The sequence below is a fragment of the Dendropsophus ebraccatus genome, chromosome 8 (genome assembly GCF_027789765.1).
Source record: "Dendropsophus ebraccatus isolate aDenEbr1 chromosome 8, aDenEbr1.pat, whole genome shotgun sequence".
Lineage (NCBI taxonomy): Eukaryota > Metazoa > Chordata > Amphibia > Anura > Hylidae > Dendropsophus > Dendropsophus ebraccatus.
Window position 1 is genome coordinate 80163115 of NC_091461.1, and position 13426 is coordinate 80176540.

Genomic DNA, 13426 nt, shown 5'->3' on the forward strand with positions numbered 1-13426 from the left:
ACTGTTGCTTAGGTCACATTGTTGCAGTCGGCTCAGAAAGGCTGCTCTGGAGAGAAACACAGAAAAGAGGAAAATACAGTTATTGTTCCTGAACTACACGTCCCAGGAGGCGGCACACCCATGTATCACAGTGCCACGTCAGCTGGGGAGCAGCAGTAACAGCAAGGCTATCGGGAGCTGATACCTACACAACTAGGAAGAATAAATAACATCTCCTCGGGCAGAACTACAACTCCCACAAAGCACCGAAGCACAACAAGACAATCCGCCAATCAGCGGCCCAGGAAGGATACCCGGCGACCGCGTGTCTACGGAAGCCGGAAGTTGTCAGTGAAGGGAAGAGGCGAACAGGCTGAAGAAATAGGAAGACATTGATGTGACGGGCAGTAGGTTGTTACATTTCTAATAGACGCTCCTGCTACCTCTGCGCTTCCATATCCTTATGTACTGTATACAGCTGGTCAGCAAAAGGATAGAAAGAGCTGCGCTGTATGTGAGAAGGTGGAGTCTATTTACCTCAGAACGTCCCTACAGTAATGAGATGTCAGAGCATATAGTGCTGAGTAATCGCAGTACCTCTCATTGTACACTAGGGAGCGCGCTACATATTGGGATCTCTGCCCTCTGTGACCTGGGGTTGGAGTATACCACACACAGTATACATATTGTGCCAGGACTGATAGAAATATATTCTGCCGTTTTAGAATTTCTAGACCCCGAGCCCATTATAGATAGGCAGGAGGAAATGGATGTGTCACAGTAATAGTAAACGCACACAATACGGTTTATATGTGTAAAAAGCCCTTTTATCATAAAATCTAAGCAATTTTATACAGTTTTGCAGCATATTTTATAAGTCAGTCCTGATCCTTTTGTGTGTGAAAATTCTTTTGCAGATACTTAGCTGTGTCCAGGCAATAGCTGGGATGCTGGATGCTGTGGCAGGGCAGTCAGTGACACGTTCTCTATAACAAGAATTGTCACATACAAGGGGCCAGACTGGACTAATAGAATTCTAAATTGCTTATATTTTGGAATGGAAAAGTGTGTGTGTGTGTATATATAATATATAATATATATATACTCATCTGTAGTCCTGTCCATGGCTGTAGGCAGGACTATGGATGTGTGAATCAGTCCTAAGTGTCCCTCTCAGACCGGCCAGAAAGTTGGTAGGGATGGTTCTTATTAAGTGATCCTGGTATTCTATGACCTGGATTGGCTGCAGTTCTGGGCTCCTTTTTTTTTTTTTTATCTTGTAAGGCTGTTGCATGGATAGATGATGTATATATTTATTACCAGTTATCCTTTAGATGTGTACATTTACCTTTTTTGTGTCTGTCAAAAGGATGAGTCCACATAAAACAATAAGAAGAAGATCCTAGAACTCAGCAACCAGATCGTCAAGCTGCTGACTGGAGAGGTGAGCATTACTGGAAATATTGACCTGATAGGGTATGTTCACACTGAGTAAAATAGGCAGAATCCCCCCGTCTCAGTGTCCCATAGCCTGTCTATGGGAGAGGCGCGCTCCTCCTCAGCTGTCGCTCTCCGCTTAAAGAAGTGACATGTCACTTCTTTGAGCGGAGAGCGGCGGCTGCGGAGGAGCACATGCTTTCCTATTGAGATGCGGAGAGTTCCCGCCACGGAAGTACTCCTATTTTACTCAGTGTGAACACACCCTAAGGCTGGGTTCACACTACGTATATTTCAGTCAGTATTGTGGTCCTCATATTGCAACCAAAACCAGGAGTGGATTGAATACACAGAAAGGCTCTGTTTACACAATGTTGAAATTGAGTGGATGGCTGCCATTTAACGGCAAATATTTGCTGTTATTTTAAAACAACGGCTGTTATATTGAAATAATGGCCATTATTTACTGTTATATGGCGGCCATCCACTCAATTTCAACATTGTGTGAACAGATCCTTTCTGTGTTTTTAATCCACTCCTGGTTTTGGTTGCAATATGAGGACCACAATACTGACTGAAATATACATAGTGTGAACCCAGCCTTATACAGTAAAAACAGCGGTAATGTGTTTAGATAATGACTATATCATTGTGTGTGTCAGGTTCCTGTAAGGTGTCAGGATGTTTTGGTTCTTTTCTTGATGGAGAACTGGGAGTATTTAGAAGGACACAAGGACCTCAATATGGAAAACCACAAGTCTCTCATATCACCAAGTACGAGATATTAATTGACGCTATATAGCTTTTGGGAAATACCGTTGCCCTGACTAGGACATAGGTACACTATTTAGTGACTGTGTGTGTTTCCTACAGACAGATCCAGTAAAAAGAATTCATTAAAGAGTCGAAAACCAGAAGAAAATCACACTGCCTCACAATCGTCTCATAATCTTCACATTGACCGAGCTAAGGTCTCATCTAAAAGTAAGCTGTTCTGTATGCTGAACCACGTATTGCAGTATCATTTATAGATTATTTAAAGGGAACCAATCACCCAGAAAATCAATGTAAAGACAAGGATATGTGCTGATAGATCACCCAGCACACTTCCCAAATATGCCCCTGTAACCTCTGTGCCCCCCTCAATTAGACAGTAATCTTACTTTGTTCAGGTCACGCGCTGTATGTAAATTTTTGCTAAGTAGTCCTGGTGGGCGTATGTAGTCCTGGTGGGCGTATGTAGTCACGGTCCGGGGGCGTATCTAGTCACGGTCCTGGGGCGTATCTAGTCACGGTCCGGGGCTGTAATCACGCCCAGAGGGGCGTGATTCGGAGGCTTGCGGTCCAGTGACGTCATCCGGCGGCTTGCGTTCCGCGTCGCGGCCGCACCGACGTGTTCGGGAACCCGCGCATGCGCAGTACGGCGGGAGACGACGCTGACGTACTGCGCATGCGCGGGTTCCCGAACACGTCAGCGCGGCCGCGACGCGGAACGCAAGCCGCCGGATGACGTCACTGGACCGCAAGCCTCCGAATCACGCCCCTCTGGGCGTGATTACAGCCCCAGACCGTGACTACATACGCCCCCGGACCGTGACTAGATACGCCCCCGGACCGTGACTACATACGCCCACCAGGACTACATACGCCCACCAGGACTACTTAGCAAAAATTTACATACAGCGCGTGACCTGAACAAAGTAAGATTACTGTCTAATTGAGGGGGGCACAGAGGTTACAGGGGCATATTTGGGAAGTGTGCTGGGTGATCTATCAGCACATATCCTTGTCTTTACATTGATTTTCTGGGTGATTGGTTCCCTTTAAGATGGAGGTCAGAGTTAAAGGGCTACTCCAGAGAAAAACAATTTTTTTTAAATCAGCTAATTTCAGAAAGTTCTATAGATTTGTAAATTACTTCTATTTCAAAATCTTAAGTTTTCAGTACTTATCAGCTGCTATATGTCTTGCAGGAACTGGTGTATTATTTCCAGTCTGACACTGTGCTCTCTGCTGCCACCTCTCTCTGTGTTTGGAACTGTCCAGAATAGTAGCAAATCCCCACAGAAAACCTCTCCTGCTTTGGACAGTTCTCGACACAGACAGAGGTGGCACGAGAAAGTTCAGTGTCAGATTGGAAAGACTACACCACTTCCTGCAGAACATCCATCGGCTGATAACTTTCTGACACCAGTTGATTTGAAAACATTTTTTTTTTCACTGGAGTACCCCTTTAAAGCGAGTAAAATGGTGTTTGTGATGAGAATGATGCTGTAAAGGACAAGGAAGAGAAATATCCTTTATCATCATCTGCAGTGCCATTTATTGTAGATGCTAAAGACCTTCCTTATAAATTTACAGTGCTTTTCATTTATTCGTATGAATATATTTTATCTGTAATCCAGGTGGGTCCAGCAAGAGAAATATGCCCGAGAGATGCCCCAGTCCTTATTTCCAAGAAGATCACAGCATCCTACAGGATAACCAGGTAAATGCCAGGTCCAGAAAACTGTGGTTTTGTATTGGGTTTTTTATTGGTACACATTTTTATGACAAGGAAGATGATTATAAGATATTGGAATAATCAGCCAATTGTCGAGGCCTTGAACTGTTCTTTTCATCCCTACCTCACACATTTATAGCGTATTTAGTAGTAGATTATTGTAGCTATTATTATATTTTTATAGCCAATATTGTTTGGAAAACCTCTGGAATATAATAGTATATTTTTCTATGGACTGACAGTTCCAATTTTTGTAAAATTTTGTTTGTTCAAGCTGTATTGTGGTTATATTCTGCACATTAAAAGGGCTGTGGCTAAGCTGGAAATTTCAAAATTTCATCTTATTATTTTTAGCCTTTCCATACCTCTTGTTTTCATACCATTTTAAGGCCTAGGCCTAGATACATCTCATCAAGACATCAGTGTTGATCAGTTGGGTCTGGGTGTTCAGCTGGGAGAAGTGCATGCTAAGGACATTCATTCCCTGCACTGTTCCTAAGACAGAAGATAGAAAGTCTATGGGCCTGTCTCGCACACAAGTACTTAGTTGCCTGCTTTTTTTTCTCCTCCTCTCCTAACCATTTGGTCCCTTTCCCTTATAGCGTTCCTCCTTTCTGTTTTTTCCTGCTGTCCCCCTCCCCATTGCTATCAGGCCGATTCGGTAAATCATCGCTCCATGTAATAAAGACAGTGATCGTTGGGTGATCGTGTCTTTTGGCCCTGACCGAAAATCATTGGCCATCGACCACGCATCACTAATAAATAAAACCTATACATACCCATGTATACATACGCTCTCCGATGTCCTGCTAGCTTCAGCCTGCTCCCGGCATTATCTAAAGTGACAGGCCGCTCAGTAAATCACAGGGAAAGTGCCGTGGCCAGTGATTGGCTGAGTGGCCTGACAGTGCGGTGGAGTGTGCCGAAGTTGGCAGGACATCTGAGAGCACGGAGAGGTATGTATAGTTTATTATTTTACAAGGGCTGCACAGACATTACTATTGATATCCATGCAGCCCTTGCTGCATGATTATTTTTATTAGGCCGTATATGGGTTCAGTAAGCGAGCAGCAACCGAGCAGATCGGCGCTCACTTACACCCAGTTATCGGGTATGTAATGTGACCCTAAGACATGTGGTTTCGGTCTTTATGCTCCAGAATTTTAGGCTTTGTTTAATGTGTAACAGCTCTGTATACCTTGTCAATCCACTTTTAAAACATTGCACCCATGTAAAACAAGTGCAGCATGTGCAGTTGGAGAGCAATGATATAGAAACAAATTGCTTTGTATATTTGGTCACTTTTTTTTTCTCTGAAACATTCAGGGTGAACATTTCAGTGATTTTGAAATCATTGTTAAGGAGGAGGCAAAAGATGAGAAGGAGGTGATACTTGTGACTATTGAAGAGGAAGAGCTTCCAAAAAATACAAGCCCAGGTAAAAGCCACTGAGTGCAAAAACAAGTCACATGTACTTTACATTAAGCCCCAACAACAACCTCTTATTCTTCACTTTACCCCGGTTATACATTGTTTTACTATTGTCTGGTAGGGGGGCAGGAGTCTGAAACTGCCTTAATCATTGCATCATTTAGCCTGTACTCTCGTTTTAGAGGTCAGTGAGGTCTGAAGAGAATATTCACCCTCCTAATTTCACCTATGTCTCCTTTTTCTTTAGTGGCTAGGCGGCGCCACAGGAAACAGACCAACAGTCTTCCCATTTGTTTCATCGAGAGTCAAAATGCAAAAGTTTCTCGCCTCAGAAGAATGGAGCTGAGGGTGAAGGATCTTATTTCTGCAGTGCAGAGTCATCCTGAGCTCTGGGATCCCTCACATCGTGGATATAGTGACCGCCAGGGGAAGACAGCTGCCTGGTCATCCGTGTGCCGCTATTTGTACCCAGAGTGGGATAGCTTTGATAGCAGAGATAAAGGGATCCTTGGTAAGTCAGAGTAATGTACTGTCAATACACAACTGATTCACTGTCTTGTTACCTTACCCCTGTAGCTTTTGTAGTAGGAAGAGTACATTAAAACATTCTTAAAGTGCCACATTTGTCAACAGTCTTATCAGACTGACACTGACTGTGTACTTGATCTGCTGCTTTGAATGTCTTAATTGATCTTAGAAACCATGCATGGATCCATTGATTTTTATTGGGCTATTCACACATTCCACTTTTTCATGGATCCGCAACCTGTTAACTGAAAATATAAGACATGTCCTAGTGTAGATTGTGATTGGGTCCATTTTTTTCCCGGACGTCACATTTGTGACATCCATGAAAGATGCAGATCAATTCTAAGAAAACTAGTTAAATTTTTGTTTTGCCAGTCTTACCAGTAAAATTTTTGCAGATATGAATGCAATTATGGACTTTATTTCAGAGTAAAAATAGCGGACCTGAAAAATCACTGAATGTGTGAATAAGGCCTTAGAAGAAAATTGAGGAAGAATGTGGTAGCATACTAGTGAGATGAAGAAGCATGTACTCACTGGACCTAGTATAGGATGGGTTTCTAAGGAGTTGATAGAGATGCTTTTAACTAGTTTAGTGCTAGAAGATAGGCACATGTTTTTTTTATTATTTTATTTCTTTTGCTTTCATTAACAAAAAGTAAAATAACATTTAAACAATTCAATACAATAAAACCAGGAAGGGAGGGAATCCACATCATATTGACAGAAAACGGTTTGTCATCCCAGAGGGAATTAAACACACACTTTACATAACATCACCATTCCACATATAATTTGGGTCTCCCTTTCCCTCCAAATATCATAATACCTATACCTGTACCAACCCAAACCCCCACCCACCCCAACCAAGGAGAGGGAAACAGAAGAAAAAAAAAACAAAAACACAGGAGACACAGAATTATTGTTACCAATTTCCCCATTTCTTCGAGAACTTAAAGGGGTTTTCCAGGAAAAATTGATTTTTGGTATTAGGAAAGGGTTAACCAAGGTTAACCCTTTTCTAATATACTTCCCTATCATTACTTGTAGGCTCTTGGAGATCCCCCTGCTGGTCACATGACTTGCCTGCTCCTGAGCTTCTGGCTTCCTGGCTTATCCCGGACCAGAAACACAGTGTTTCCGGTTCGGTGTCGTCACTCCTGTGTCTGTATGTGTCCTCTGCTATAGCTGAAAGCTGCTGAGTCCTGTGTGTGGAGAGGGGGAGGGACTCTGGTATTGATGCTTTCTGATTGGCTCTGGGCGGCAGCACAGACTTCTACAGTGTCTCTCCGTCCCCAGAGTGAATTACACTCTGCTGCAGCAGGCTGTATCCCTTCCTGACCAGGAGCAGTGAGAGTCACTCTGGGAGGGGGATTGCTGTGTGTTTGTGCTGCTGCCGATCTGATAGCTCTCTCTGGCACAACACAGAAATCATCTCCACCCCGTCCTAAGCCACCCCTCCCCCTCCACACACAGGGCTCATGTGATGTCAGTGTGAACTTTCCTATAGATAGAGCTGCTGCTGGCGTCCTCCCTATATCTGTGTGGAGGGAGGAGGTCGGGACAGGGGTGGAGAGGATCTCTGTGTGGCAGAACACTTGTGGATATCTGTATACATGTATTACCTAACCAAATCTATAAATAAATATAAAATGAAGTCTATTTGCCTATATATATATATATATATATATATATATATATATATATATATATAATTTTTTATTATTATGGTGGCAAATATGAATTGGTGTTGGTTAGGTAATACATGTATACAGATATCCATGGTACTTTTATAAGGAATAGAGTCAATAGATATTGTCAGTGGAGCATTTTCTTTGAAAATTCATCATGTTTGTATAATACCCTCAGTGTTTCTTCTTAGCAGAGGAACTACAATAGCCAGAATGTTTAGCACAAGCCATCATTCGAAAATAAGGGCCCATTCACACAGAGTAAGAATGGCGGAATTGTCCGCCACAGAATGCCGCCAGCCTAAGTGTCATAATGACAGTCTATGGGAGGCGTGCGTGTTGCATCTCTCGGCAATGAAGAATGAACATGTTAATTCTTCAGCACGGGGAGAGGAGCAGCGCGCACCTCCCATACAGCATCATTATGACACTTAGGCTGGCGGCATTCTGTGGCGGACAATTCCGCCATTCTTACTTTATGTGAACGGGCCCTAAGACGGGGAAAAATAAAATAAAAAACTGTCACAGGACCTGAACCCTGGTCAGTTAGCAGAGTAATCCTGATATTTACCACTGCACCATAGGCAGAAGCTGTGGAAGCAGGAGGAAAATAGTCCAAAAATAGATCTAATTCTTAATAAATAAAAAGAATTAAAAATTTAAAAGATATATATTTTAGTCAGTTCATTATAATGTTTCAATGTTACAATTTGACATGATTTTATTTTGGTTAGGTAAGAAAGCCTATGCCTTAGCCCAGGTTCACGCTATGTAAAAACTACGGCCATTGTTATGAAATACGGACGTTGTTTTTACATACAGGTGTGAACCTGGCCTGCAGCACATGAGGTATTTGATTAGCTTGTTATACACTGCAATTCCAACTCTGGCCACTGGGTGTGCTGTGTAAGTAAACAGACAGAGCAGCTTGTAAACAAACAATACAAGATATAAAAAGAGCTGTTTCATCTCAAGAGAACCTGATAGAGAAGAAAAAAGTATATGGGGAGGTTTTTCTTGACTTAGGCAATAATGCTAGATGTTTTTTGAAAAAACCTAAAAATCTTGGAAGACCTCTTTAACCATTCCTTCTCTTTTGGATTGGAATCATATCAACTCATACCTCTTGACAATGTCTAGAGAGTTTAGCCATTCAGATTTGGAAGGTGACCCAGGGGAAAACCATTAACTAAGAATCTTAAGGCGTGCGTAGAACAATACTTTAGTTATCAAATACCGGTTCTCTTTTATTGCTGTTATATCGCCCAGGATAGCTACAAGGGGGTTGCGAGGAATCGAGCAGTAAAGTTTAGTATCTATCTATCTATCAAGAACTTCACACCAATTATTATAGATCAGCGTACAGGACCAGAACATATGCAGTAAGTCGGCTCCATTAGCGCCACATCTAGGACAAGTAGCATTATCTCTGATCCCCATTCTATGTAGTTGCAAAGGGGAGTAATAGCCTAAATGAATGATACGAAACGGAATTAGTTTATGAGCTTCATTTAAAGAAACTTTATCCATATTGCCCAGAATACAATCCCACTGTTGCTCTCCCACCTGGAGCTCGCACCACTTTTCACCAGTGCTCTCGTGTTAATTAGTGTTTTATACACAAACGACACTCTTTTCTTCTTCATATCAAAATCTAAAAGTGCTATTAAAATCTAAAAGAACAAACAACCGAAAATACCTTATCATTAATTGATTTCTCCCTAGCATGCAATAATTGATTGTAAAAATACAAGTGCTTATGAGCCAAATCATATACATCCTTAAGCTCCTGAAAGGGACGCAGTTTGCCATCGACAACTTTTCCATCTTGAGGATACCTCTATTTTTCCAAAAGGCGCTATTACAAATTTTAATAAACTCAGGAAAATAGTGAGTGTGCCAAATCGGAGTGAAGTCTAAACTACTTCACACCAACGTCTAGTCTTATTCCAAACTTTATCAATTAGTAAACAAAGTCAAGAGTCCCTGAAGTGACCCTGATCAAGAGACCCTGATTCCAGGAATTCATATCAATCCCCAAACGTGCTCCTATCCAACAATAACTCGGGAACTAATATTTTCACCCCCTTCGTAATATTTGCAAAGTGAGAAGCAAGAAAATATAAACGTAAATTTGGAAGTGCAAACCCTCCTTTGTTTTTGGGTGCAGCAAAAAACACATATTTTATCCGGACCCTCTTTCTTCCCCAAACCTAGTATAGGATGGGTTCCTAAGGAGTTGATAGAGATGCTTTTAACTAGTTTAGTGCTAGAAGAGGGGAGCAAGAGATAGGTGCATGTTTACTTTGAACCCAATGTTCTCTTTGGCAGCTTTAGCCCATTACTTGGAACAAATGAGTAGCAAGATAAATTTGTACTTGGGGAGGCCTATCTCACACAGCCAAAAAAGGGGCAAATATTTAAAGACAATGCCACCTCCAAAAAAGATGCATGTGAATGGCCCTAAACCTAAAATACTAAGGGGGAGACTTATCAAACTGGTGTAAAGTAGAACTGTCTTAGTTGCCTCTAACAACCAATCTCCTTTTCATTCCTCAGATTCTTTGAAAAATGAAAGATGGAATCTGATTGGTAGCTTGGGGCAACTAAGACAGTTCTACTTTAGGGTAGCTTCACATGTATCAGGTTCGGATTTGACGCTGCGAGTTTGTAGTGAAATCCACTTCAATAGGGTTACATACCCACAGCAGAATTTTTATTCCGCTGCGAGTATGTAACCCGTCCCCTTGAACCCTCCTCAGCCCACAGTATACATTATCTGCTTGGTGCCACGGCTGCATGGTAAGGCTCCTGTTGGTCCCACTCAGCCAATTAGTGCTGATATGCACTGATTGGCTGAACGTGATAGACGGGAGATGGGAGCCTCACATGCAGCCGCGGCGCCAAGCAGGTAATGTATGCTGTGGGCTGAGGGGGGGTTAAAGGGGCCGGGTTACATACTCGCAGCGGAATGAAAATTCTGCTGTGAGTATGTAACCCTATTAAAGTTCACTATCAGGATTCACAACGGATTTTGCTGCAAACTATAGAGGAAGACATGGTGATCTTATTTGAAATGATGGATTCCAGTATAGCTTTATAGTTTATAATTATTCCTAGTTTTGTGTTATAATCCTTCGTAGATAATGACGTGCGAAGGAGGTGGCGTAGTGCTCGCGACCAGTTTCGCAGAGAGATTGTGCAACGAGAGTTTCAAAATGGGGCGGTTCCTCCCAGTAAGAAACCATATGTCTATCTAGAAGAGCTAATGTTTCTCGTGCCTGTTTTGGATCTTCGGCCGTAAGTTATGTTCCTTTTTACAAACATTCTTTTTTTACTTTTTTGTCACAGTCATAAAGGCTTAAAGGATTTTTTTTGTTTTTCATGCTTCAGAGCAGTAAGTAACGGAGCAGAGGCAGATGTCCAAACAGCCCAGGAACCTCAGATGGGGGAGTCTGAGCTGGAAATACCAGCATCTACACCAGCAGGAGGTGCATCAGATCCTAGTGACAGTGGTAGATCATTCTCTGAAGAGCCCCCCACCCCTGCCACATCAGCTTACCAATGTGTTTTGCCACTCCAGTTCAGGGGAAGAAAAGACAAGAAGGGTAATTCCTGCTCGGCTAGTGTGGATACAGTAGATAGCCAGGTTTTGGCCTACCTGCAACGAAATATTGAGGAGGACTCTGAGGATGCATTTGTCCGCAGCCTAGGAAGCTATATCCGAAAAGTTCCAGAGAGTTGGAGGCTGTTGCTGCGGTCGAGCATTCACACCCTCATAGAGGCCTGTATTCCTCCAAATGATCCTGAAAATGTCCTTGGATTACTAGACCAAGTGAAGTTGGCCCGCCCTTCATTAACAGCACCACCTATGGATGTTGAGTTCACATCTCCACTGGCTGCATACCAACAATTAAATGAGCTGCACTATGGCCTTTCAGGCTCTCCCCAACACACCCAAACTTCATACCCCCAGTCCCCTCCTTCTTCACATTCTTTTCCCCGACTCACTTCAAACCATTCACATTCTTCTACAGGTTATATCCCAGACTCTCCCTCCCAGTCCAGCTATGCATTTAATTCCCAACAGGAACCCAGATCTCAAGCCTCTTTTCCCTCTAATCGTTCATATAACTCCCTGTTATCATCTGCTAAAATTCCTTCTTCCTCTCCCTCTTCTTCTGACCATGTTCACATTTCCCCCCCTCCACCATGTCTTACTGCCTATGGTTCTACTTCTCTAGCCACACATTCCACATCACAGCCTCAGTCACAATAATAGTCCTAACACTAACCTTTCGTCTTCTCAGTGCAGATTCTTTGACAATGTAATTCTTTTGTTTCCAAGGCAAAAAATAATAATAATTTATCGTTCACATTTAGGTCATGTGCACATACAGTATTTTGAGTGTTATTTTGGTCAGTATTTGTACCAAAACTAGGAGTGGAAGCAACTTAAATGGAACAAAGCTTAAAATGTGTGCACCTAGTCATACTGGCCAAAATGTTTTCTTTCTGTGAGCCTGAGGGCACAGAATGTGATGGGTTAAGTTACAACAAACTTGGAGAGAAGAAAATAAAATGACACCAGATCAATAAATTAATAAAAGGACAACCCCAGCACCAGGGGAAAAAGAAAAATCTGACAGACATGGATCTTATACTCACCATCCATCCACCAGCCATTCGAAACTCCTGCCGGTCACTGTTCCTGTCAGCGTATTTGGTTCTTCTGGTCCAGGTTCCTCTGTAATAAATGGGAGAGAAAAAGCTTTTGGTGCATGTGCGCATCAGCAGCCTTTTCATTGGCTGGATCGCATCACATGGCTTCCAGCTCAGCCAATTGGCTGTGTTGTTGAAAAGTTTTAAAATTTTTATAATTTCTTAAGGAAGAATTTTATTTAAAGAGATATTCCTATCTCAGTAAGTTATTCCGTATCCAGTGATATTAAAGGAGAAGTTCGGCCAAAAGCATTTTTTAATATGTTATTAGTTATGGAAAGTTAGACAAATGTGTAATGTTCATTAAAGCGACTCTGTACCCAGGCCTGTATTTAGAGTTCATGCTGCCCTAGGCACTTTGCATGCTGAGGCGCCACCGCCTGGATTCATCTGTATCTGTGACAAATCCCTTGTGAATAACATTTTCAGTCTAACTAAAACTCTCAGAATACCCTCCATTTATACAGCTCTCAGGGTATGCTGGGAGTTGTAGTTTCTGAGTGGATTTAATAAATCACTGTGTGCAGAGTCTCCTGGTGGCTGCAATCTGTGGGTGACAACCATCAACCCTGAAGGTCCAGAAATACATCTGTCTACACTGTACTACAACTCCCAGCATTTCCTGAGGGCTGCAGACTGTCAGTACATGCTGGGAGTTGTAGTGCCTGGAGCTGTGGTAGTTGGGTCCTATACACTAGATGCTTTGTGACATATAAGAATACATACTGTAGATCTGTGGGGGCTCAGTGTAGGGAAGTGACCCCAGAACAACACTAATAGGGGATAGGGGTAGATGTTTTTGTTCTGTCCCCTATTAGTGATGTTCTGGGGTCACTTCCCTACACTAAGCCCCCACAGATCTATGTATTTTGATATGCCACAAAGCATCCAGTGTATAATGCACATAGGACCAACTACAACAGCTGCAGGCACTACAACTCCCAGCATGTACTGACAGTCTGCAGCCCTCAGGATATGCTGGGAGTTGTAGTGCCTGCAGCTGTTGTAGTTGGATTCTAGTTTAAAAGTTTGCGCTAGTGTACTGTAGTGACCGCAAGGCTGTGTCAGTACACTACCACAAACCATACACTGACCCTTATAGACCCCAATGGTACACAGGCTCTGCACACTGTAG

The 13426-nt window shown here is 42.6% G+C and overlaps 1 protein-coding gene across 4 annotated transcripts; it reads left to right on the forward strand.

The window, feature by feature from the left end:
• The first annotated feature begins 317 nt into the window (after positions 1–317).
• On the forward strand, positions 318–13035 carry LOC138799480 (uncharacterized). 4 transcript variants are annotated; one of them, XM_069980719.1, is made up of 9 exons: positions 318–386; positions 1349–1423; positions 2079–2190; positions 2290–2400; positions 3822–3904; positions 5246–5357; positions 5598–5861; positions 10713–10869; positions 10963–13035. In XM_069980719.1, the coding sequence occupies exons 3-9, from the start codon at positions 2118–2120 to the stop codon at positions 11846–11848; spliced, it is 1686 nt and encodes a 561-aa protein (XP_069836820.1). In that variant the 5' UTR covers positions 318–386; positions 1349–1423; positions 2079–2117; the 3' UTR covers positions 11849–13035. The 4 variants fall into 4 exon arrangements, with proteins under 4 accessions (XP_069836820.1, XP_069836819.1, XP_069836821.1 ...); XM_069980718.1 differs by having other exon boundaries at positions 319–390; XM_069980720.1 differs by lacking the exon at positions 318–386 and adding an exon at positions 423–501.
• Positions 13036–13426: the final 391 nt, after the last annotated feature.